Source organism: Hippoglossus stenolepis, chromosome 2 (genome assembly GCF_022539355.2).
Source record: "Hippoglossus stenolepis isolate QCI-W04-F060 chromosome 2, HSTE1.2, whole genome shotgun sequence".
Taxonomy (NCBI): domain Eukaryota; kingdom Metazoa; phylum Chordata; class Actinopteri; order Pleuronectiformes; family Pleuronectidae; genus Hippoglossus; species Hippoglossus stenolepis.
The window spans coordinates 26,971,114-26,996,782 of NC_061484.1; the positions used below are offsets into that span (position 1 = coordinate 26,971,114).

Consider the following 25,669-nt stretch of genomic DNA (forward strand, 5'->3'; position numbering starts at 1 on the left):
ACCCTCAAATCCGCTCGCAAAACACAGACGTGTGTTGCGATTAAGGAAACGGACAAAGAGGCGTTTGCACATATGTAAATATTCAGTCATGCACCGGTGCACTGATGCTTTTAAATTAGCACATGCAAACACATGCGACTGCTTTCTCACAGAAAGCTCCGACACAAGCAGCATGAGGAAACCTGATCCTCAGCGACTCAACAGGTTCTGCACAGCGACGAGCACGTTGGCCCTCGTCTGTCAGGTTGAGATGGAAGAACTCGCCGCGCCATTTGTTTCCTACACATGTACGAGACAGACCCGAGGAGGGAGTCACGGCCACAATGAGAACATCCAACACTTGTATAAGAACAGTGGATTCACAGCTGCTGCACTGGTGTTAAAACTGTGGCTTTTCAGCATCTTTCAGCTTTTCAATCATGTTTTTATATCTTTAAAGACTAATATCAGGTTTCATGTACTTTAAGTGACAGAATATTATACTAATGATTCAAAACAAGGGAAGTATTCTTGACTAAATGGTTGAATTCGTCTGCAAAGAAAATCAGGATCCGTCAAGAAGAATATTATTACATTATATATTATATAAACTTACATATATATTATTTAAAAAGTAAACTATTAACCACCTGCTCTTAAAAAATCTTTCCATTTTCAAAATTTGGGCCCAAATATGCTATTTTTGACTTTTCAGTAAAAGGAACAAGTCTGTGTGCATGACTGTTTTAAGACTGAAGGAACTACATATCCCATAAACCATTGCGAATGATCCCCTTCCAACGACTTCTCCTTGGATTTAACATTGTCGCTGATATAGTGTCGTAGTATATCCTAGTTTGTATCTTGTGTTTTTGTATTTAGTGTTTCATGCGGTGTAGTAACGCTGAAGGATCCGATCGTAGCTGACTTGATTTTCATGGTTGTGGTAAACGACAGATTGTGTTTCGCTACTGCACCTGAGAATTGTGGGTATTGTAGTATTTCTCCTTGACATCACAAAAAAAAAATGTTTTTCTTAAAACACAGTTGATATTATTTGATTTGTGGTTTCTACAGATGGAAATAATACTGTTTCACATTCTCGTAGCTTGTGGTGAACCTTGGTTTATTACTATATTATGGCTGATTAATCAAAATCTCTATTCAGATAATAAATGGACACACAACAAGAAATAAAAACTGAAAAATAATCATGTCTCCTTTAAAATGTGAGTTTAAAATGTATATTATCTGGGTTTCAGATTGATGATCAGACTAATGAATAAATAAAGTAATTGATGAAGTGTTAACACCAAACAGAGTGTGAGTCACAGACAGACGTCGCCTTTGGTTCAATGCTGCTTTGTGTCTTTACACAGTTTACACAGTCTCTCTCTCTCTCTCTCTCTCTCTCTCTCTCTCTCATTGACTTTCTCTGTGTCTCTCGCCCCACGTCTGACTGTGTCCTCCTCTCTTTTTGTCTCTTTAGCAAACAGAAGGTTTCAAGAAGCGCTGGTTCACCCTGGACCACAGACGGCTCATGTACTTCAAAGATCCACTGGTATGACACACACACACACACACACACACACACACACACACACACACACACACACACACACACACACACACACACACACACACCATGGACGTACAGGGAGTTATTTTCTCCATCAAGCAAATGAGATGAAGTAGACGATGTGGGGATATGAAGCCATGACTCAGTGAGGAGAGGACGATATCAAGTAGTTTCATTCCCAGTGTCACATTATTAAACATGTGGGCCTCTCCCAGTTTGGAGAATCTCAGAGTAAAGTGAAAACCTGAAGGATCGAGACTTAGGACCCCCAGGATCACACAGGATGTTCATTTGAGCTGGTTTGTAAAATAAATGTTTGCCTGTTGCCTGCTTCAAAAAGAGGAATGTGGATCATCTGGTTAGTTATACTTCATAATATAATACGTAATTTTTGGGCACATCAGCACAACATTATAATAATTATCAGGATTTCGAATATATTGAGAAAGAAACTTGATTGAATCGATTAAATTACGACTTTATTCTCGTAATATTACGACTATTTCTTGTTAAATTTTGACTTTAGACTTCATTGTTGGACTTTTTTCTTGTAATATTTATTTTTTTGTAACAGTTGTGACTAAATATGTGGTTTTCATTGTCTTTTGAATGGTATTTGATTCACGTACATCATTTCCCGACCTGGTTTTGGAGGCAGCCTCTGTTTCTGCAGAGACCTTTCAGCTGTATGATCCGATACCAGTGTTTGAGACGTTGTGAAAGTGAGACTGTGAGTCAGTGGGAGATTAGAGCCGAGCTTTTTTATTGCAGTGGTTATTACACGGAGACTTTGCCAGGAGCCTGAAGAAGAGTTGTGGGGGGGGGGTTATGCACATCAGATAACAAAGGCAGATTAGCTGCTGACGTAAAAAGGAGCAATAATTATCTGTGCCGAAAGAAAAGTCTGAATAAACCCCAGAGAGGGTTCCACAAGAAGAAGTAGTAAATGAAAAGGAAAGGAGGTGAGGTCTAATGTGGACGAGGAGGATAATCATGATAATAATGAAAACAGATGATTCACCATGTTCCCTGTGTGTGTAAGTGCAATGTCTTTGCTCATGCAAGACTTGATTGTGATTGAACAGCGCCACCTTCTGGTCACAGCAGAGCAAATATATTTTCATAACTTTATAATAAAAGTGTTTAAATGACATAATGCAGCAGATACAGTCAACAGTGGTTGGGCTGCAGGAAACAGTCTCATGCTTATTTTATTTCACATACGTTTTTGGCTTCACTTTCACAATCAGGGGGACTGACTGAACCCCCTAGTGGCCATGTAGCTAAAATGCATGGGGTGTAGTTTTTCCCATGAGTTACTTGGACTGTGGCCATATCCTACTTTGTCTGCCACAGTTTCATAATGAACCAAACTCTTTTTTTTACACTCTCACAGTGACGTATAAGATCTGCACTTTCTGTTCAGCAGCGTTGCTTGGTTGCAGAATTGTGTTGTCATACATGTACCTATTCTGCTTTGCTCAAAGGCTGAGTCGAAGCTCAGCAATGCTCCAACCGGCCTTTAAAAGCTAACGTGCTCACAATGACGGTGCTGGTAGTTTGACGTCTCTCCCCAAAGGACGCCTTTGCCAAAGGCGAGGTCTTCCTGGGGAACAGGGACCACGGTTACAACGTCTCCACCGGCATGCCCGCTGGCACCCACTGCAACGGCGCCTGGCAACACGGCATCACCATACAGACGCCCGACCGCTACTTCCTGTTCACCTGCGAGATGGAGAGCGACCAGCTGGAGTGGGTGAAGCTCTTCAATGACGTCATGAGCGTGCCGATGTCCCCTCAGGAGTACACAAGTGAGAATTCAGACATTTTTTTAATGGTTATTAAATATTAATCAGCAATTAGCAGCTGATTAAATTTGTGTTAACATTGGTTTGTGATGCAAATCCCCCTCTGCATTGTCTCTTTATGGATTTTCCATGTTCACTCAGAACGACCCAGTAGTGTGGCCACTGAGCAGTTTCAGTGAGGAAGCTGTGGGTGAACTTCCTCTGTGACATTTGACAGAGGATGTTTTTCTTTGTCAGATTTTAAACTTAAACTCTTTCACCTCTGTCAACAAAAGAAGTTTTTCTTCAAGATCAACAGTAAAGTGAATCAGATCCAGTCTCGGGGCCTCTTTCTTTCTATAACGTTGGACTTGTGTGTGTTTTCAGTGGAGGCCATGTTCAAACACAGGCCCTGATGGAGCAGAGGCCTGCGGGACGTCTCCTCCCAGTCCTTCACCGATCTGACGCTGGACCCACATCAGCTCTGGCTCCCTCTGTAGTTTTGGGGGGAAACTTGAGTGTCGTCACCTGCATGGTCACACTGGTGGTTGCTGCTGGTAATATGAGGTTAAGGATGCAAACAAGGACCAAGGCAGCATTCATTGGTGGAATTAAGAAATATAAAGAAATATTAATAATGATAATCATTTTATTTAGTTGCAAAAGATCACTTTCCAGTCAGGGCAGAAGTAACACAAATAACATCTTGGAGTTTATGTATCTGATGTTTGGATTATTAGACGTCACTCATGCAAACCAACTATGTGAACTATGTGGATTTCATTTTTATCATGTTAAATATATTTTAGTGTTTAGATTTAAGATTTAAGAAAAAGTTGTAGTTAAGGTGAGAAGAGCCTTGATGCCTTCGTGAAATTCTTTTTATACAGATGTGAAATGATGAAATGTTTCGCACCATAGACTGCGAATAAAGATGGACGACACGACGACTCCCCAAAAGTGAAGCCATTTGATCTTGATCGCCCCCTGGCGGCCGGCTGCAGTATAGGACACAAACCCCACCTCCTCCATGTTAGCAGATGGGACATGGGCCAAACTAAAAAGTCAAAGTACATGTGAAATATATTACATGTGATATATAAAGATAGTTTCTGCCATCTTTGATCGAATCAACAGCTGCGACTGATGCTCTTGTGCTCAATGGCAGCGTTTGAACCCGGGATATTTTGGCTTCATTTCTCGACACTGGGAGGAGGTGGAGATGTGTCCTCCATCTTTATTTACAGTCTTTGATTTAATAAGTTACACGGAGTCAAATTGAGTCTGTGGTGGATTCAGATTTTTTTTTTTTATTTCTCTTTTTTAAATAAACATTTAACACAAACACTGTTTCAATCCATAAAGTCAAAACTGGATTGTTGTGATCCAAACTGGACCTTCTGACACACTACAGTAAAGTTTACATCGTGACCTTTATGTTTCTGTGTTTTCCATCTTGATTCTGATTTATTTAACCTGTTAAAGACGCATCACCTTTAATCAGATGTGTGGGATAAGCTTCAAAGCCAGTAGATGGTGTAACAGCGCCTCCATGTGGCAGACTTTATGAAAACAAACTAGTTAGTTATTTTACTTTGTTTTTATAGATATCAAACAACCAGTTGTGACGCCTCGTTGGTTTTGTTCTTTTTTTATTTTCTTACTCACATTTTGTGATTTGGTGCCACATTACTTTAAAGGCATTTCTGTGCTTGGCCAATGGCCGACTCACATCACACGTGAAATTATTGAGCATGAATAAAAAAAAGATTTTTACATTCAGTGATTCATTTATGTTAATTTTGCAGCTCTACATTATTTAAAAAACACTCTTCCTCATTATCATCCTCCTCAAATAAAAATCACAGAGATAAAAACTTTCCTCTGCACTGTTAACCCGAATAACAATGTGCTGCCAACTTGAAATGAACACGTCTAAAAATGTATTATACCACAAAGTATACAGACAAATGTTAAACATTTCAGTAGAAACTTGGATTCTGAAATATCCCTTAATTTTTACTCACAAAGCTGAGTTATTGATTTTGTTTTTAAAAGTTCTGAAGATAGTTTTAGTGCCATACATTGTCTTTAAAGGCATTTCTATGCTTGGCCATGTCTGACTGACATCACACATTAAATTAATGATCACAAATTAATACAAATATTTTATTTAATTAATTCATTTCTGTTCATTTCACAGGACTAAATTCTTTTTTAAACTTGCTTACATCACCCTCTTCAAATAAAAGACTGAAGATGAGTTAAAACTATGTCAAATGTTTCTTTTTGTTGGAATTCATGCATCTAAAAACTGATTCTACTGCGAGTTATAGAGATAAAATCTTCAACGCATTAAGGGTAAAATTCTGCAGAATCTTAGATGCAGATATATAGTTCACAAAGAGAGTTGATTTATTAGTTTGGTTAGCAAACTAAATAAATTCCCCTTTAAAATAAATAATCCCAAAGTGGTTGTGCACCTGTGTGTGTACTTGTGTGTGTTCTCGTGTGTGTACTCGTGGACAGTTGCTTCAGTCAATGATGTCGTCGGGTGTCTAAAACTACACCTTGGTGCTCAGAGACGGTGGGATGAGGCCCGAGAGGAATACCTCATAAATCTATAGACCCGTGCTAGTTTTTCACCCGGGTGAGAAAGAGGTAGGACAGAGGAGAGAAGTGAAGAGGAGGCAGAGCGGACAGCGACCAGAAAACTCAAAGAACACAGACACGACGGACGTCTGTCAAAAGAAACCCAGGAGGTGAGTGGCAGCTGGAGAAACTGAGGTTGGACTGTGGATCCGCTGACATGCAGACGAGCTGCAGCGAAGCATCGTGGATGATTTGAGCGAGGAAAGAGGACGACATGGATTTTGATCATCGCAGCTGTTGATTCGCTCAAAATTTGTCCCACGAAGACAAGAGGTTAAAGAAATATTTGCCATTTGCTCAAGACACCATGCTGAGGTTGTTTTTGCCCGTCGTTTTAAAATGGACGAATGTTTCATCCCACAGTGAGACTCTCTGGAGACGTCAGTAGCCGAAGTCCTTTCAGACACCGCGGGAGCTCATCATGAGAGATTTTGAACAGTTTGTCCAGTTGAAAGTCAGAGTCCTGACTCCCGTCGCCACCCCGCCGCTAACAAATGACCCTTTTCAGATCTGCTGCAGCCCGACGTCCAACAGAGAAAACCTGTTCTCTCTCTGTAACTGAGAGCATCTCACACGTTGATGACTTGAATCTCTGCTGGAGGCTTTATCGCTGCAGACGTATGGGATCATGAGCGTGTGGAGGACCTCTTTTTTGGGGATAAGTGCTGCAAGACACGGGCAGTTTTGTGGACGGTACTCTGTCTGCAGATCCCTGCACATCTTTACGTTTTCTCTTGGATTCAAACAAAACATCTGGTTCTAACAAGAGTTTGGAAATCTTTGCTATTTCTACTTTGTGATATGTTTGCGAAAAAAGTTAATAACAACCTCACAGCTTGAAATGCTTGTGCAGACTTTAAACCTCTTTCAGATTCCAGGAGCCAACGATCTTCAAAATTGGACCCTGACCTTTGACCTCTGATCTGCAATGAACTGCACCCCTAACACCACCATCACTCCGCAGCTGGAACTCATCCTGAGCCCACAGACTGAAGACGGAGGGTCCCAGGACAGTGGTGGCGGTGCTGGAGGCGGCGGGAGACTGTGGGCGACGTCCCTGCTTGGCGCCATGCTGATAATCATGTGCGTCATGGGTGTGGCAGGCAACACGTACACGCTCATCATCACGCGCTCGGCCGCTCTGCGCCGAACGGGCTCCATGTACGTTTACATCGTCAACCTGGCTCTGGCGGACCTGCTCTACCTCTCCACCATCCCCTTCGTGGTCTGCACCTACTTCGTCCACGACTGGCTGTTCGGCGATGCGGGCTGTCGCATCCTGCTCAGTCTCGATCTCCTCACCATGCACGCCAGCGTCTTCACTTTGGTCGCCATGAGCCTGGAGCGGTATCGTGCTGTGGCCAGGCCCTTCAGCGCGCACAGGAACTCGTCCCGCAAACGAAGGCTAACGGCGGGAATCATCTGGGGTTTGGCCTTTGTGCTGACGCTTCCCATGATGGTGATGATCCGACTCAGCGAGGGCAAACCCAGCGCGACAGGTTCGGTTAAGAGGATCTGCTTCCCGACCTGGACCCCTGAGGCCTTCAAGGCTTATATCACCGTCCTCTTCTGCACCAGCGTTTTGGTGCCTGGATTGGTTATCGTCGGGTTGTACGTCGGGTTAGCTCGGCGCTACTGGACCGCACAGGCTAGCTTGGGAGGAAGCAGCCGCTCTGCTCTGAGGAAAGGCCTGAAACAAAAAGTCATATCCATGATCTTCAGCATCGTGGCGGCTTACTGGGCCTGTTTCTTACCTTTCTGGGGATGGCAGCTGGCCAAACTGTTCTCTGCAGAGTCTCTCCGAGCTTTGTCTCCAGCTGCTCATAACTACGTGAATTTCTTCGTCACCTGTCTGACCTACGGCAACAGCTGTATAAATCCATTTCTCTACACTCTCCTGACCCGGAACTATAAAGATTACCTGGCCCAGAAAGGTCAGTCTGCGGGGTCGAGCAGGGCCGACCCCTGTTCAGCTGTGACCACGCCCCTGCAAGACATTTAGTCGGAAAAATTAAATATATTACTGAGCATAAACATTTTGTACAAATCTAAAAAATTTCGTATTCGTGAGATACTTGTGATGTGTAGTAGCACTTAACATAAACTTTAAAACTAGAAACATGTGGCGTGACTCTGATGATGTCATTTATACAAATTATGAACCATTTAAATCATATGAGTTAAGTATCAAATCAAAGAAGTTGGAGTTGTGGGGAATTTTCAAATGTTCTGAGAAAATCTTGGAAGAAATACTTTAACTACAAAAATGTCCAATTTCCCATGAAATAATTGTAATTGTTGGACAATAGAATTAAATGTAAAGAACTGCTTCAACTGTTTCCTTTACTTTCTTATATGCCGTCCACCCCACACACACACACACACACACACACACACACACACACACACACACACACACACACACACACACACACACACACACACACACACACACACACACACACACACACACACACACACACACATGAATGTATATTTCATCATCCCTGCAGGGAATGTAGTTGCATCGTGCCACATTCCTCAGCTTCGGGCTACGGCTCTTTTGAGTCCTCCTGTAAATTGTCTCAGTAAGAATGTGCTGCGTCTCACCTCCGTCGTATATTATCTTTCCTTGTTCATTAACCTGTTCCCTCCTCGATAATCAGCTCTATATTTACTGACAGTCCGGCCGAGCACATTCACAAGCATTTCTTATATTTCTTCCTCCTTTTTTCTTTCTTTTATGTCTAATATCCCAATATTGTTTCAATATTTCTTGAGGGAGTGTGTGCGTACTTCAGATTTGGGTCAGGTTAATTGGAAACTGTACATTGGACGTATGTGTGAATGTAAGTGTGAATGCTTGCTTCTCTTTATATGTCTATATAACACACCTCTCTTTTTTGTGCCTTTATTGATAAGCAGGATAGATTAAGCTTGAAAATAGGGGAGAGAGAGGAGAAGACTTATTTGCTTTTTGCTCCGTTTGCACTGAGGCACCTTTTTAAACATCAGGGTTTGTATTTATGATTTAAAACCTCAGATCTGAACACCTCTGCTGAAAATGAAAAACCGCTCTGAGTTAATAGACCTTAGATAATGTCTGCTCGTCATGAAAGTTAATTAAAGATTCACATGCGTCGTCCTGCATCAGAGACATAGAGACAAAGAAGACACGTTTCTTTTTTCACAGCTTTTACTCTATAAGAGACTGAGTAGATGTCAGACAGTTCATTAAGATGTGGCTCCATCTTCAGGCCATTTCCTCTCATTACAACATCTTCTCTCCATGTTGGTGTAACTTTCTACTGCTTTATTTCCATATGACTCAACAAGATGAATGGGCACAGTAAGGTAAAACAGAGTATTTCAACCAGAGTGCGGAGGACAGGTCAGGAGTCACAGGTCGAGACGAGGCTGATCTCTACTTGATCTTGATGCCGACGATCCTGGCGTCGCCGCTGATTTCAAAGTACTTGTACTTGACGTCTCCCAGGCGGTTGGGGAAGTTGGTCATGGAGCCGTCGGGAAGCTTGATGTAAAACTGCTCATGGTTGAAGTTGAGGTAAATCTGACGTACGAGAGACGAGAGGCAGAACACAGAATTAGAGTTCCAGTGTCATTTCACATTGTTGCACAATAAAAGACAAAGTAACACGTGTTTAAATACAATGACTGAAGCAGAATTGTGAGCAGAATAAAATAAAACCTTTTATGAGCCTCTGAACTCCATCATGATTGTTATATGCTCATGTGTCTGTTGAACTAACAGTCTCCCTGTGTACAGAGATATGATTACGCTTCAGCTTGAGCCAAATGACAGACAAATACACAAAAATACTTTGCCAACGATCCACAAGAAAGTATTTCAAGTAGAGCAGTTCTCTGTTTGAGTTATCCTCACACCCAGAAGCAGCTTAAAGCCCCTGTTGGCTAAACAATGAGAAAACCGTCAGAATGCAACTTCATTCTTGAAGAGTTATGACAATGCTGGATATTTGAGGTGCAGAGGAATGTGATGTGGATCACTACAAACATGTATGTTCTTCATGTGAAAGACAGACTCCTGAAAATATCAATTTTCCAGACATTTTTCCAAAGTCTGAAAACAGTATGTGCCGCTTACACCCGTCAGACTGGACCCCTGAATGGTTCTGTCGTGGCACATAACCCCCACCACTCCACCTGACCCACCTTGGATTCCTCTCCACGTGCGAAGGGGAAGTTTCCATCGCGCTGCTCCTCACCCCAGCTGCCTCCGGACATGGCGTTGAAGACGATGACGTTCTGGTCGCTGCCGTAGTCAAAACGGGGATTGAAGTGCAGTGCGATGTTTTCGGAGTCGTGACCGATGTTGATGGAGAAGCTGCAGTGGAGGCAGGGACGTAAAGGTCAAAAGAGAAATGAAACAGGAACAAATGTACGAAGCATTAACCTTCAGGGCCGCAGCTCACTTTGTCAACTTCCTCTTGATTAAACGTGATTGAATCTGAAAGCTGAACCTCGTGAACCGAAGCTGAACGGCTGCGGAGTCAAAGATTTTCAGTCTCGGCTTTTGATAGATCGAGGAGAAATTACCTGACGCAGTCGTCCTTGGGTTTGAAGCGGATCTTGAACTCGTGCCCCTCCTTGAACGTCATGTCCTTGACTTTCTGTAAAGAGAAATAAAAGAGTGTGGGAAACGATTCAGGGGACGGACGAGTCATAAAATTACATGTTTAATAGATTTAAAGCAACACGATGTCAGTGCACAGCTTTTCTATTTGAGTGCAACCAGAGTTTAGATCAAGACACCGATCTGGGAAGTGAGAAGGTTAAATAGCTGAACTTTAATATCGGGCTATTTTGTCAGTGAAGTGCAAAGAGGAAGAATTTTCCGAGTTTTTTTATCACTTCTCGATGTGATTTACAGGACAATTTAACCACAGATCTAAATGACTGTTTGTACAGTGCACCCTGGAGGGAGAATTGATTATCACTCGTGTTCCTATCTGTCCGGTTGATTATCAACCAGGACATAGCTGTAAAAGTACAGAAACAGGAAGGCACCGTATTTGTCCGTTGACATGTGGTGGTCATGTGGAGATAGTAAAACCATAAAGCAACGCGCACACACGGACGTGCTGCAGATACCACATAGGTACCAGCGCCCCACCTCGCTACAGAGTGAGAGGGGGGGGGGGTGCAAGATCTGATGTTGAACCTATATATAAAGTTGTAAAACCTATGTAGGATTATCAGACCTGTTCACCTGTTCACTGTTTATCACATGACCACGGTCCCACCTCCGCCACACCCGCAGATACCTCCATTCAACAAAGGTCCTATCTCACATCTCTACTAGTTTATCATTGACAGGACAAAGTGTTGGAGAATCATTAGGTTAAGTTACTCTTTATTGATCCCAAATGGGGAATTTGAGTGATTTTATCTAGAAGCTGTGTGAAACATCCCAACACAACACTGCCACTGCTCTCCAGTTCCTCCAGTACAGCCCCAGTATGATACTTTACAAAACCTGTATTCATTTTATTAATATGGGTCAATTTACATTTAGATTTTAAGGAAGTAATTTCACAAAGAAGATGAGAATAAAGTTTTCCCGTGGGGTTAGAGGCATTTTAGATTCCTTGCTTATAATTAGTTTTTGGCCTACGCACCTTTATCAAATCACATGACAGATGAGAAAATTCAGTGGATCTTTGCCCCCCCCAGAGCAACCAGGCCTTGACTTAACATGAAGCACCTTTGCAAACTTGCAAAGCATAAACCTCTTCAGAATAAACCTGTTTGACCTTTACTAATGTTCAACCTGTAAATCTGAAATATATGAATATGAGTTTGAATTTTTTAAGTACAAGCACACGGCCTATTGAACCACGAGATGTCAGCTACAGACTATATCTGTGTAATTAGATTCAAATATTAAGTTAGATCGTAAGTAGTTAATATTAAAGTCACAGACTGATCAAAATAAATAATTAATAATAATTAATACCACTCACCATCTTGGCTGTCTTCAGTGGGTTGAGACGCGACTGACAAAGCTCCTGGTGCAGGTGAGGGGTTTATATAACCAACGCTGGGGGCAGGGAGCAACCAACAGGAAACAATAATCATTCACATAGGATGAGATTTGGCCCTCAGTGAAGCTCAGTGTGCTAATGAGTCACTGCTCGGTTTTATATCACAGGGGATTGATTATTGTTTTATGCCATTATTATATATATAATAATGGCATAAAACACTAAAACTACTACATTTGTTCATAGTACAATTTTTTATATAGTCGGAATTTCGTGAATAAATATATCAATGTTTATGTGTTATATGTTATATTATTATATCACAGGTTTGCTGTGCTGCTCCTGAAACTATGTTATATGTTATATGTTATTAGTTATGTTATGTTATATTATGATATACGTTATATGTTATATATTATTATATCACAGGTTTGCTGTGCTTCTCCTGAAACTACGTTATGTTATGTTATATGTTATATGTTATATGTTATATGTTATATGTTATGTTATGTTATGTTATATGTTATATTATTATATCACAGGTTTGCTGTGCTGCTCCTGAACCTGGACTTTATGTTATGTTATATGATATATGATGTTATATGATGTTATATGTTATTTGTTATGTTATGTTATATGATGTTATATGATGTGACATGTTACATTATATGTTATATTATATGTATGTATATTATTACATCACAGGTTTGCAGCGCTGCTCCTGAATCCGGGTCACGGTTAAAAAACTGTGACGTAGATAAAACGACTGTGTTTCCGCGGTGGGCGTGACTTCGAGTCACTACAGCCAATCCCCGGCCTCCATCGTGTGCTGGGCGTGTCGAGCGCTCGGAGCCCACACAGCGAAGCTAACAGGAATCAACAGCTAAGTTAGCTTGTGACGTAGCTAGCGGCTCCTGGTACACTTTCATTTTAATTACACCTTTAATTACCGAACTGCGCTTTATCGAACCCGCAGATCCTCCGACGTCATGAGATACAGTTGACGTGTTGCAGCTGCGGGGGAATATCAAATATTGTTTCCACTTTTAACTGCGTTTACACAGCAGCAAGTTTGATGTGTTGTTAGCATGAGCTAGCTCGATGCGATAGTCAATGTAACTTTCTGCTGATGCTAACGGCTAACGGGCTAGTGAGGAGATACGGTGGTTTTGTTTGTTTGCTAACTGCTAAATGCTAATTGTGTCCCTCTGTAGAAATGGCTTCGGCGACAGAACCAGCGATGTGCTCGGCTGCAGCGGCCGCGGCAGAGTCCATAGTGCCCGCTTGTATGTTTGCACCTGAGCGGGGGTGCGCGGACGATCCAGCCGGGGAAGAGGGCTTCGAGGACGGCGAGGAGACGAACGGCGAGCCCGCGGATCATTTAGACCTGAGCAGTAAGGTGGGCCTCGCTGGAAATTACACCCAGTAAAACGTGGAGTTTCCAGCTGCTCTGTTGTGATTCGTGTGTGTCCGTGACCTTACACAACTGCTGCTGCACGTACAGCTGCACACTGCGCCTTTTGTGGTGCCTGTGCAAAACCCCCAGCGAACGACACGTATGTGTGTGTGTGTGTGTGTGGTGTGTGTGTGTGTGTGTGTGTGTGTGTGTGTGTGAGAGTGCAGAGCCCAGTCGTGAAGTGTGTGTCCTCAGTGTGTGCAGACCCTGCTGCTGTGTGCACAAAGAATACAAATTCAATTACAATCAAACGTGCATTGACTGATTTGCAGAAGCTTCAAGCAAAACACTGTTGTTTACACCTCAGTCCTTGTTGATGTTCTGACTCCAGGTCGCTCACAGAGACTTGTTTGACTCAGCTTTTGCTCCCTTTTGACCTTTACCAGCTCTGTTTGTTTCTCCCCCCCTCTCCCTCCTTCAGCTGGTGCTCGTGAGTCCATCAGCAGAACAGTACGATTCGTTACTACGACATTTGAGGGAGCGGATAGATGAGGGCTGTGGGGAAACCATCTACGTGGTCGGAATGGGCTCAGGTAAGAAAAAACTAACTCTCCTGCCATGTGATGATGAAGACGAGCATTCACCGGGTACGGCGAAGAGCACGCTGTTCCAGGGACCGTCGGCTATGATGCTGCAATGTGGAAAAATGACAAATTGCCATATTGAGGCAGCTGGATTGTTTGTATCCTCAGTGGACGAGTGGAACAATTCATGGAAATTCATCTTTCATTTCCCCAAAATGATACAACACAGTACATAAGAAGACATTCTACATTACCTGGAATACAATTTCTGAAAAATATATAATACTGTGTAGTAACAGGAGTAAGTTTGATACTGAACTCACTTTTCTGAGGGAATAGTTTTGAAATAAGCTCTTATTGCTAAATTCAGCTTTGTACTAATCACAAAAACGTACATATAGCACATTAAAAACAAATCTAAAATGCTATGTCATTATCTGTAAAACACTTTGAAGGAAATGATTTTATTTTGGTGGTCATGGTTAAGTGATTTGCTGTAACACTGAGAGCCCATGAAGGTATAATCTTTTAATGAATGTGGTGTATGTGGTGAACAGATCCCATAGATGGCAACAAAGACTTTTCATTCTCTACCAGCCACACTGTTTGTTTTATATTTAAAAAAAATGGAGCCTCAAATTCAAAAGCAAAGGAAAACCAAGGTTAAAGTTAATGTTATGTTATTTTCCGCTCATAGCTGAGCCTGGGAGATAACACAGCTTTGCCTCATGTACACACTGGCCAATTTCAGGCAGTGAAAGATATTGGTTTGAATCTGTATATAAGTAGTAGGGGAACGTAGTTGTTAAGTGTATTTAGGGAGAGACCAAGCGTCTCCTGTCAGTTGTGGCCTGGTGTTTTCCCCCAGGCGGCTCAAACCCTGTGTCTGTTATTTAGTTCTCACTCTGAAATGCTCTGGCCCCGGCACAGAAAAACTTTTGTCGTCAACCTGAGTTATTTTCTGCCTGTTACAGCAACATATCTGACCCATGTGGTGTTTTGGAGGCTGGGGGGTCAGAGTGCTTGTGTGAAAGGGTGTCATTTTTCCCCCTGCTCAGCACTGGGACTGTCACCAGTTCACCAGTTCATGGATGTGTGTTTGTCTGACTGGCTGGACGAGCAGCTCTCTGACTGCCCCACTGACCCTGTTTACATTTCCCAGTCTTCTGTAACTACAGTTTGTGGCCAGACGAGCAGCAGTGAGCTCAATATCCTCTGTGATTTCTTTGGAAATGAATATTTACATAAGTAAGATGAGGATATCTATTTGTGTACCGACCTATGACATCAATTTACTATCCTGCTGTTCTTGGCATCTGAATAAAACAGGTTATGGTCCAGTCATGAGCCACTGTGGTTTCAATAATTCCAGTTTTCTCACATTCTCAGTACAACAGGTTCTGTCACTCCTATAAGCCGCCTGTTTATTTCCTCTGTCCCCTACAAAGACAACCTTCAGTGTGTTTTCTGGTCCCCACCCTGCTGTAAAGACAGTTACTAACACTCCTGAGGTGACGCCTAATATTAACTCTATTTATCAGACATGCTAGGAATGTTTATGCTCGTAGTTCTGTCTCATTTTCACAAGAAAGGCAAACATTCTGTAGCAACTGTATATTGTGATGTCACTCATTCGTCGTTACTTAAGTCGTGCATCAGAATATCTCTCCTGCCTCATCTTTGACGTTACTCCTTTATCTCTCTGTTTTAGATGGAGGTGACTATGGTCTGGATGAGAAGGACATGGAGGCGTCGGTAGCCACGGTGAAGTCGCTGTGCGAACAGATCGAGGCTGACCTAATCCTGCTAAGGGAGAGGATGGACACTGGTGGACAGATTCAGGACTACCTCATCAGACGCCGTGTCGGCGAGCAGGATTTCCTGGAAGTCAGGTAAAGGAAAGAAAGCAAAGCTCTTCCCCCAAGTGATGAACAGTACAAGACTGAGCAGGTTCATATTTCAGTGCCTGTTTAGATATTCATTTATATATGACTTTTTTTTTAACTAATTCAGAATACAATCAGTCTTCCCTTCGTCTAAAGCTGTTTTCAGACATTTTCTGTCATTCACATATGAAGCAGCAGCAGTAGATTGTGCGAGTCAGACGCAATGACAACAAGAGGAAAGTTTCCAGATCATTCAGGCGAGGGGTGGAGCCTGGGCAGAGCAGCAGGAGGCAGCACATGATGTATACATTCTGCTGTGGGAAGCTCATTGTATTTATTTATAGTACATTGACACAGGTGTTGACGTCTTTGTGTCTTCTACGTGTACGGCTCCTCTTATTCCATCAGAGATATACGTGTTCTTCCAGTTTCATGTCAGTTGCGTGTTCGAAACGTTGTGTTGATGACGTTTACTGGGGGATTGGCAGGAAAGGTTCTGGAAAAGGTCAGGAGCAACTGACTCGGAAATATGCTTTCTCACATACTTCTCTGCCACCGAATGTCAGGAATTTATGTGGACTTGAGTTCATGTCTGAGAGTAGTTCAAGTCTTTTCTACAATCCTTTATAGTCGGTATAAGCAGACCTTCAATACATTTTAATACAAATCTGTAATCTGTCTGTAACTTAACCTTTCTATTGAGCACAGCTCCTTGAAAGTGGCTCATATACAGATGCACTATATATCTCAATATAGGTCCATATAATGGCTGTAAATCTGAAAACAAATGATGGATTTGGATAAAGAAAAACACCTGATGGATTTTCCACAGTGACAGTTTGATTTATTGCAGCACAACTCTGTTCAGTTTAGACTTTTCCATCTGAGTGCACTGTGTGATGTGTGGGTTTCATTTACTTTGATAAGGAATGGGATTTGAGAAGTGATAATTTGTCTCTGAATATTATTTATACTGAAAATATGCACCGGCTATTTCCAGCAACCCCCCCGTGATAGTAAAATAACAAAAGTGCAGGAACAGGCATTGGTTGAACATACATGTATTCAAGGAATCTCAGTGCATGTCTGTAAACAGCTTATTTTTACTGTACCTACATATAATTGTCCAGACTTACACCTTTCTCTCTCTCTCTCTCTCTCTCTCTCTCTCTCTCCTTTCACTCTTCTCCTTCATCTCGTCTGCAGAGTGGCGGTTGTAGGGAATGTGGATGCTGGGAAGAGCACTCTGTTGGGCGTTTTGACCCACGGCGAGCTGGACAACGGCCGAGGCTTCGCTCGCCAGAAGCTCTTTAGGCACAAGCACGAAATGGAGAGCGGCAGGACGAGCAGCGTGGGCAACGATATCCTGGGTTTTGATCAGGAGGGAGAGGTGAGCTTCTACCGATCCATAAAGGCGTGATGCATTCATCTGGAATGGATGCGGATCAAAAGTTTGCTAACATGAAGGAGGAAAGTGTCCGGGTTGGCCTTTTAAAATGCAGAACTCACATTTCAAACATATTCATTTCTCCTATACATATTAATTAAGGGTACTTGACTTGTTTCGGGTGTTAATTTCTATCACATACTCTGTTTCTTTAGGTGGTTAACAAGCCCGACAGCCACGGTGGCAGCCTCGACTGGACCAAGATCTGTGAGAAATCCTCGAAGGTCATCACCTTCATTGACCTGGCCGGCCACGAGAAGTACCTCAAAACCACCGTCTTTGGCATGACTGGACACCTGCCCGATTTCTGCATGCTCATGGTGAGAGAGGGCGGAGGGACAGGAAGTGGGTGTGTGGTTGTGTTGCTTAGATTGGCAATTGTGTATCTGGAAAACTCTAGATTTTTACGACTAAAGTAGAACAATATTGTGCCATTTAAAAATGTCTGTTAATATCCAGTTTTCATTGCATAACTCGCTACCCTTGTCTCGTTGCACCTCAGGTTGGCAGTAACGCCGGCATCGTTGGCATGACCAAAGAGCACCTGGGTCTGGCACTGGCCCTAAATGTGCCAGTGTTTGTGGTGGTTACTAAGATCGACATGTGTCCAGCCAACATCTTGCAAGGTAAAGAGACATTTACACTTACTGTGGTGCTGATTGAGTGTGAAGACTGGACTAGTCTAGACTTTCTTAATGAACTAAACTAAAATTACTCTTCCTCTGTTTTTTGGAAACACTGGCTTATTTAACTCCTGGACCAGCTTGTGTGTAACTGCAGAGCTGCTGGACTTCAATAACTAGCTTCACATCCCCACCCACCATTCAACAAAGTTATTGTCATTATAAGTTGTTGTTTTATTCCCATATGTTCAGACTGCAAACACATTAGTCAGTTATCAGTGAGAATAATGTCTTGCATGGTAAATCTGTATAATTTACTTTACCACTACAACAATACCATAATGTTGCCATACCATACTTCCCACTCTGCTGTTAAACCCTGTTCAGAGACCTCTATACTTTAATTATGTTAAGGCAGTGTGTTTTATATTCTAACTCAAGGCAGTGTATATAAAACCCCAAACTCAAATTTAAACCCAAGGCGTTGTGTGTTATACTTACACACAGTAAAAGCCTCCGAGGGAACGTAAGGAATTACACCCTCAAGACTGCTGCGGGGTTTTTAATGTGAAACAAAAGGAGGAAGAGTTGAGTTTGCATAAAATCAAACCGCTGCGAGAGCAAATTAACAAAGCAAATGGAAGCAGTTGGGAAAACAGGGAGTCTACTGAAATGTGACTAAATGTGCTTTTAACACCGGGGGAATTTAGAATTAAAGGGATATCTCTAATAAAGATCTGCCTTTTCCTAAATGAATGTAAAACTATACACTTCAAACCTACCTCCTTGTAAAACATGTTGATGTCCAGTGTTTTTTCAGTCTGTAAAGTCGTGTGGTATGTTCTCAGATTCTGTGATGGGATGTTTTAGATCTGACAACTGGATTTTATGTGTGTGTTTATCTGCAGAGACGCTAAAATTATTACAGAGGTTATTAAAGTCTCCGGGCTGCAGGAAAATCCCAGTGTTGGTCCAGAACAGGGATGACGTCATCGTCACGGCCTCCAACTTCAGCTCAGAGAGGTAAGAGCAGAGTGGACGAGGACAGAGGGACGATGAGTGTGGACTACTCTTCCACTTGAGATCGACTAATGGATCGACAAGTAAAACAGAAAGGCAGAGAGAGGATGTGACTGAAAGCAGCAGAGAAAGTGGACACATGTGGAAAAACTATTTAAAAATAACATTGATCAGTGTTAAAAACAGATTTCTTTTACATGCAGTTTATAAATGTGCTGCACACAGAACAAAATCCTAGACTGTAAGTAAAGATGGACGACGCACCTCCACTTCCTCCCATCCCGTATGTTGGTTAAATATTGATTTCCTCGTTTGTTTTCTGAGTTTTGGCTTTATTGGACAGATTCAATAGAGAGAGACAGAAAATGTAGGTAGAGAGGAGGAGAATCATGTGCAGTAAAATAGTCCATCTGGCTGGGAATCAAACCAGGGACCTTGAGGGCATGTACGCTCATCCAGCTTTAACCATTCAACTGTGATTTTTGTCTTGAAGCAAGTGTTTATTTCTTTTACTGACATTTCCTCTCTTGCTCTCTGACGTCTTCCCTCTGCAGGATGTGTCCGATCTTCCAGATCTCAAACGTGACCGGGGAGAACATGGACCTGCTGAAGATGTTCCTAAACCTCCTGTCTTCTCGAACCATCTTTAGCAATGACGAGCCAGCAGAGTTCCAAATAGACGACACATACTCAGTACCGGTACGAAAGAAAACACACACACACACTCAATGAAAATATCGTCTTTAAAATGAGCTTGATGGGATGTTTCAGTGACGGTGAACATGGAGAAAGTTTCCTCCTTCACTCCCTGAACGTCTGTTCTCTGTAACTCTGGTGAGTGGGTTCGATCTCAGCTTCAACTGTCACAATCAGCTCCAGCAAGTTGAAGAGTGAAGCTGAACTGTGGATCAGTTAAAAAGACTTTAAAAGAAGTTAAAAGTTTTAAAATATGAAGAATTCTGAACAGAGTTCGGTGGATTTGTTGCAGCAGCAGCTCTTCTGGATCAGGAAGCCAGGGATTATGGGTAATATCCAGTTAGGTTTCAGTTCAGCGAGCTGGGACGACACATTAATAGTTTTTTTTCTTCTCTACATTAAAACCACTTCAACGGCCAACAGAATTAATCACCACATGTGGCTGCAGGGGGCGCTGTTGCTCAGTAAACTTATGTAGTGTTGTTTCAAGTAGTAAATCCTAAAAAATGACTTGACTTGTTTTGCTCATGTTGATTTTCTCTCTGCAGGGTGTGGGCACAGTAGTTTCTGGGACTACGTTACGTGGAATGATTCGGCTCAACGACACGCTGCTCTTAGGCCCGGACCCGCTCGGCACCTTCATCCCCATCGCCGTTAAATCCATCCACCGCAAACGGATGCCGGTGAAAGAGGTCCGCGGGGGACAGACGGCGTCCTTTGCTCTCAAAAAGGTATAAGGGAGGAGAATGAGGAGGAGTTATTGCCACTAAAGAACATTTACTGCTTTAATCTACCTTAAAAAACAGCACATAGACAACTTAAAACAAAGTTTCTGACAAAGATGAAACTTTTGGATGAAATATGCATGAGAATTAGTTTCCTAACTTTGGAATCAGTTTTGTAATGCATGTAAATCCCAAAGTGTGGGAGCAAGTAGTCTTCTGTCTCTAATTCTTGTTTGGCTCCACTGACCCTCAATTTCATTTTTCTCTTTTGTTCCTGCTGTTTTTTTTTCCTGTACTCTGCGTCCATCGTCTCAGATCAAACGTTCCTCCATAAGGAAAGGAATGGTGATGGTCTCGCCAAAGCTGATGCCACAGGCCACCTGGGAGTTCGAGGCGGAGATTTTGGTGCTGCACCACCCGACCACGATATCGCCGAGATACCAGGCCATGGGTCAGTGACCATCAAATCCATTTACACACTGATATACACCTTTGTATGTCTTGAATTTGTACTTGAGTGTCTTGCGTTAAACTGTGTATGATCAATTGGAAACTTTCCCACCCACTCCTCTAAGTGTTAAACAAGTCTCTCTCTCTCCATCCCACCAGTTCACTGTGGCAGCATCAGGCAGACAGCCACCATCCTGACAATGAACAAAGACTGTCTGAGGACAGGGGACAAGGCCTCAGTCCATTTCCGCTTCATTAAGACGCCCGAGTACCTGCACTGTGACCAGAAGCTGGTGTTCAGGGAAGGACGCACCAAAGCTGTGGGCACAATCATCAAGGTACTGGAGCTGTTGGTTAATTCACTGTTTAATCCAACAATGGCAGAATGAAGAGGATTTACTGAAACCTTCTGTGTTTGTATTTGCAGCTTCTCCAATCAGTGAGCACCCAGGCAGCTAAGGCCCAACTGTCCAAGATGCAGGCCAGTAAAAAGACTTTTAAAGAGGGCACAGCGGCCAATGAGGAGGCTGGATCATCAGCACGGCCGCCCAGTCCCAACGCAGCACATCTACCAGTGAGTAAATCCATTCCAGTATGATTAGAGTAAAACAAGTGACACGGGAAGTTGGAACATGCCTTAATTTGCCAGTTAGAGAATGTAATAAGCAGAGTTGGGCGTCATTGTTGTTTAAAGGTAAAATAATTAATTGCAAGTCTAATTAGAACTAATTAATGTTTTGATTAAATGAGAATAACATGATGTAATGGAGGGTGGTATCGTTTAATGACTGAAAGAAAACAGTGGGACTGAATAACCTAAAACAATTTGCTTGTCATAAAGGTCTTTAAATTATATTTAACACCATACGAACAAGATGTTTTAATCCCTTTTCTAATAGGACGCATTGAATATTTAAATCGTCTTTTAAATGCTTCTTAATTCCTTTACTTACTGCTTTTAAACTTTAGATTTGCCAGTTAATTTCTCTTTCACTGTGAATTTTCTTCCCCTTGTATTGAATGTTTTGTTCCTAATCTCCTCTCATCTATCTGTTAACCCATAACATCCTGTTTTCCTCCTCGCTCGGTTCCACCTTTACACCTCATTACTCCTCTTTTCTTTATCACCTCTACATTTACCATCCGATCACCGTCCCTCCGCTCTGTTCTTCTGCCTTTTCCTTCAACTATAACACGTTTAACTTTCATGCTTCCGTCTCCTTTGCCTTCCTTCACCTCGTCTCTCTCCCTGTCTTGGCATGCTGCGTCAGACAGCGGCAGAGGACGAGGCTCAGTGTAAAGACGGCAACAAAGAAAACAAGGTAAAGACGCTTCTGCCGACTGATGACGTCCTGGTCTCCTAAAGCTCATGTGCTCTGTTGTTGATTTCTGCACTTTACTCAAACGTAACCGAATCTTCTGAGCATGCAACCGTCTGTCAGCACGTTTCTGTTTAGACCTGGAAGCTGCTCGTCGTTACTGAGATGTTATTACAATTTTCTTAACTCAAAAAATAACATGCAGATGTTGCTGAAGTGAAGCCTTAACAACTTGATTGCCCCCTGGTGGCTGGCTGCAGTATAGGTCATAAATCCTGCCTCACTATATGTTAAATATGTTTTTTCCCAAATCGGATTTCTGTTATTTTAGTTAGTTCTTTTTACACTGGTGTATGTGCAAGTGTAAGTTTGATTTTAATAAGTTATTTGATACAGCAAAAACTACTGTGTCACCAGCGACAGTATCTGGGATATTTTCTTCTTCATGTTCATGGAGACATGTCATCCATTTTTATTTTAAAGTGATTGAAATAAAGGGTTGTGGCGTAACCATGTAATTTATTCCTTCCCATCAGAGAATCTTTAAACTCCTCGTTAACCTCTTAACGTTTCTCGTTAAAGACACAAGAGATGAAACACGTCTGAATTGGACAGAACCAGCTTTTACCTCCTGTATCCGATTCCTTTATTTCCCGGCCGACTTCTCGTTGCAGCCGTCTCACTGCGGTGCTTCTGTTTGTCCGCAGCTGAAGTCAGGCAGCGGCGGACGCAGGAGAGGAGGTCAGAGACATCGAGGGAAAGGCCTGAACCCGGCAGCAATCCCCACAGCAGTGACGGCAGGAGCAGCCGGCACAGCCTAAAAAAAACCACAGCAAGTCTCCTCAGCTCATCATCTCGTCACAGAGAGGAAAAGTGACTGCATCGCCCTCTGGTGGTTGTATATAGACTAACTGCGCATGTTTCTTTCATATAAAAAAAGATTATTCGGCCATTTTCAATCCAAGCAGAGTGAATTCTGTTCCCACAGAAAGTTGTTTTAAAGTTGTATTGGCGTCTTTGCCTGTGGGCTGCTGATGGTGATCAAGTGTTTTTTTAGTTTGGGTGTTTTCTTTTTGGAATTTTTGGGGGTTACATTACACAACATTTGCTTTGGTAATGTCCGTTTTGGGGGTTTTCACCTTGTCTGTGGTTCATCAGAACTTCTCTTCTAGCATTAACAGATTCTCCCAGTGAGCAGAGGCATCAGTCACTTTCCCTCCCTGAACATTTTCCAACCTTCAAACCCTCTTCTCCTCGTTCTGCATCTTTCTCCTGTTCAACACAACCTAGTTTTCTGTATTCACCTTAACGGACGGCATTAGTCTCCATACAATCAACTCAGTCATTTAAAGAGGTAGAGAAACAGTGTTTAGCTCTAGAACGCTCCCTGTCACTGAGACTGACAACTTGATTTTAGATGTGTTGGCTCATCCTTCAGCTGTTGGTCTCCCCTGCTGATAATCTCTCACTGGTGTCCCACAGTTGGCGTTGGGTAAATTCTCTGACCATTAACAGGGACGTTGTTTTCTTACCTTGGGGACGTGGCCACTGATGCACTAGTGTTTACCTGATGTTACTCGTCAGGAAGCATCTCTGTGCAGATGAAGACAAAACACGGTCTCATCTATTTTATAACCTTAAGACTAAACCCGCTGTCTGAAGCCCACGTTGACGTTTTAATATTCATGCAGGTGTCGTGTTGCCAAATCAGAAAATGTATGAATTGTTCCTGCTTTCTCTCAAGTAAAGTCCAGTGTAAGTGAGGTTCTGTCACATGTGCAGGTCATAGTGAGGTCACCCCCACTCAGTACTCTGTTTATTAGGTACACCTGGCTTAAACTAAAGATTCTATCCACAGGAAGTTTACAATCAAAACTTTCTAGAGTGTTTCTAGTGTTTGTATCACTGGCAGGTGTTTCTGTTATTTTGTCCACCCCATTTATATCACAAGGATAGAAACTAATCCTCCATAGTGTCCAAGCAGTTCACTGTAAAACAGTTTCAACACATTAGAACTGTCATGACGGGAGGTTTACTGCAGGACTTAGTTTGAGCTGCTTGTTCCTAATAAAGTGGAAACTGAGTGAACAACAAGCCAAACAGGTGTAAAGCACAAAGTTCTTCCATTATGCTGCAGTGTGACTGCCAGAAAGAGTCCAGAAGCTGATCCTCTCATGCACAGAAAGATTCATCCTGTATTTCTACTCCTGGTGGTTCACACCTTAAAAGTCAAAAGCCAAGTAAGAACATATGTAACTCACCAGAAGAGGATTCTGCACATTACATCATTTTACTCCATATGAAGAAGTAGCTGCAAAACATATTGTCAAAGAGGAATTTATATAACACAGGTTGGAAGGAATTTCTTTCATGTTGATGAGAAACCATAAAAACAGAAACTTTTTGTTCACAGAAGAGTTTTAAAAAGTAATTTCTACCTTATAAGCTTTAATATAAACCGGTGATCACATCAGATTGAGCAAAAACTAAACCGAGTTTATTTCCTCCAACAACTTCTGGTTTTTATCAAGATGTTTAAGGACCCCGTTCCCAGTTTTGAAGTTTAACTCAAGTGTTATCACAGTTTTAGGGTCTTTTTCAACACACTTAAATTTCATACTGGTCAGTCTGAGTCTCTAAGGATCTTAAACTACACATTTTACGATTGTCAAGAACTCCCAGAAGCTGCCAGAATGTTTCCCTCTTCTCTCCTTTTGACTGTTTTCTTTCTTACTGGTTGTGCATGGAGTTATTTTTGAAGGGACACATTTTGTGTGTATCTATGTACAAAAAAAGATTTAAAAAAGTTGTGCAGACGAACTAAGGTAAAAAAAAAAAAAGATGCCATTTAAATTAAGTGGTGTCAGTTTGTGTTGTAAATCCTTTTAAATAAAGATGTTATAGAAAGAACTGACTCGTGGATACGACTTTTTTACATTTACGCTCAGAAGGTGATTCATTTAGTTCAAGTCGAGTTACTTTACATTTCAACGTCAAATTCAGAGTTCAGAAATGTTAGTGACAATCCAACGTAGAATTAAAGGTTCAAGATGTTTAATTGTAAATTAAAATGCAAGGAAAATCAGTTAATGGCAGAAAAAGTCATGTTTTTATTGATTCAAATGTTGAAACTGTCTTTTTCTTTCACCATCAACTGATGAAGTTCTGATATTTCTGTTAAAAACAGTCCATGTTGGAAATAAAGCTTGAGTCATCGTTGTAAAATCCAGTTATACATCACAAATCTAAAATCTGTATATGTAAAAATCATAAATATAAAGATTAGCAGGTGGTAAAGTGTGAACAATTCCATCAGGATCATTTCTTTGCAGTTATAGAGTCGCTCAACATCAATTACCTGAAATAACTTGAATGAAAGAAGTTAACTTTGATCGTACAGCAGCTGAAAGAATCTTCCCCCCTAAGAAACGACATTTATATCCTCACAGTCCCCTCATAGACTGTTTTAGTTCTTCATCAAGATTCATGAATTAATGTCA

General features: G+C 42.0%; 4 protein-coding genes across 6 annotated transcripts in view; 3 read left to right on the forward strand and 1 right to left on the reverse strand.

The window, feature by feature from the left end:
• zgc:92360 (uncharacterized protein LOC436988 homolog) overlaps positions 1–5,127 on the forward strand; it is a 14,233-nt gene extending 9,106 nt beyond the window's left edge. Inside the window, exons 9-11 of the mRNA XM_035146469.2 lie at positions 1,469–1,540; positions 3,138–3,369; positions 3,733–5,127. Coding sequence (XP_035002360.1) covers positions 1,469–1,540; positions 3,138–3,369; positions 3,733–3,761 — 333 coding nt within the window. The 3' untranslated portion in view covers positions 3,762–5,127. The remainder of the gene's footprint in view (positions 1–1,468; positions 1,541–3,137; positions 3,370–3,732) is intronic.
• A 1,798-nt stretch (positions 5,128–6,925) lies between these two features.
• On the forward strand, positions 6,926–7,999 carry uts2r4 (urotensin-2 receptor 4). The gene has a single exon (XM_035181564.1). The coding sequence runs from the start codon at positions 6,926–6,928 to the stop codon at positions 7,997–7,999; it is 1,074 nt and encodes a 357-aa protein (XP_035037455.1).
• A 1,176-nt stretch (positions 8,000–9,175) lies between these two features.
• lgals2b (lectin, galactoside-binding, soluble, 2b) lies at positions 9,176–13,557 on the reverse strand. Its single transcript, XM_035173519.2, has 5 exons — positions 13,506–13,557; positions 12,003–12,079; positions 10,576–10,649; positions 10,192–10,363; positions 9,176–9,568 (listed from the first exon to the last, which is right to left on the reverse strand). Exons 2-5 carry the CDS (start codon positions 12,003–12,005, stop codon positions 9,422–9,424), a joined length of 396 nt encoding a protein of 131 aa, XP_035029410.1. The 5' UTR covers positions 12,006–12,079; positions 13,506–13,557; the 3' UTR covers positions 9,176–9,421.
• gtpbp1l (GTP binding protein 1, like) lies at positions 12,829–25,076 on the forward strand. 3 transcript variants are annotated; one of them, XM_035173490.2, is made up of 15 exons: positions 12,829–12,940; positions 13,238–13,422; positions 13,901–14,012; positions 15,715–15,895; positions 17,096–17,279; positions 17,492–17,656; positions 17,839–17,962; positions 18,868–18,982; positions 19,534–19,678; positions 20,224–20,406; positions 20,716–20,851; positions 21,010–21,188; positions 21,278–21,424; positions 22,122–22,172; positions 22,877–25,076. In XM_035173490.2, the coding sequence occupies exons 2-15, from the start codon at positions 13,240–13,242 to the stop codon at positions 22,988–22,990; spliced, it is 2,019 nt and encodes a 672-aa protein (XP_035029381.1). In that variant the 5' UTR covers positions 12,829–12,940; positions 13,238–13,239; the 3' UTR covers positions 22,991–25,076. The 3 variants fall into 3 exon arrangements, with proteins under 3 accessions (XP_035029381.1, XP_047193843.1, XP_035029390.1); XM_047337887.1 differs by lacking the exon at positions 22,122–22,172; XM_035173499.2 differs by lacking the exon at positions 12,829–12,940 and having other exon boundaries at positions 12,947–13,422.
• Positions 25,077–25,669: the final 593 nt, after the last annotated feature.

What these genes read in the sequence shown, in the direction of transcription:
- uts2r4 (XM_035181564.1), top strand. Translation starts at nt 6,926, where the DNA reads ATGAACTGCACCCCTAACACCACCATCACTCCGCAGCTGGAACTCATC.
- lgals2b (XM_035173519.2), bottom strand. An exon ending in CCCAAGGACGACTGCGTCAG is followed by an intron (nt 10,364 to 10,575) that starts GTAATTTCTCCT and finishes CCTCCACTGCAG; the next exon opens with CTTCTCCATCAACATCGGTC. An exon ending in CACGTGGAGAGGAATCCAAG is followed by an intron (nt 9,569 to 10,191) that starts GTGGGTCAGGTG and finishes CTCGTACGTCAG; the next exon opens with ATTTACCTCAACTTCAACCA.
- gtpbp1l (XM_035173490.2), top strand. Translation starts at nt 13,240, where the DNA reads ATGGCTTCGGCGACAGAACCAGCGATGTGCTCGGCTGCAGCGGCCGCG. An exon ending in CCGATTTCTGCATGCTCATG is followed by an intron (nt 17,657 to 17,838) that starts GTGAGAGAGGGC and finishes GTTGCACCTCAG; the next exon opens with GTTGGCAGTAACGCCGGCAT. An exon ending in ACGGCAACAAAGAAAACAAG is followed by an intron (nt 22,173 to 22,876) that starts GTAAAGACGCTT and finishes GTTTGTCCGCAG; the next exon opens with CTGAAGTCAGGCAGCGGCGG.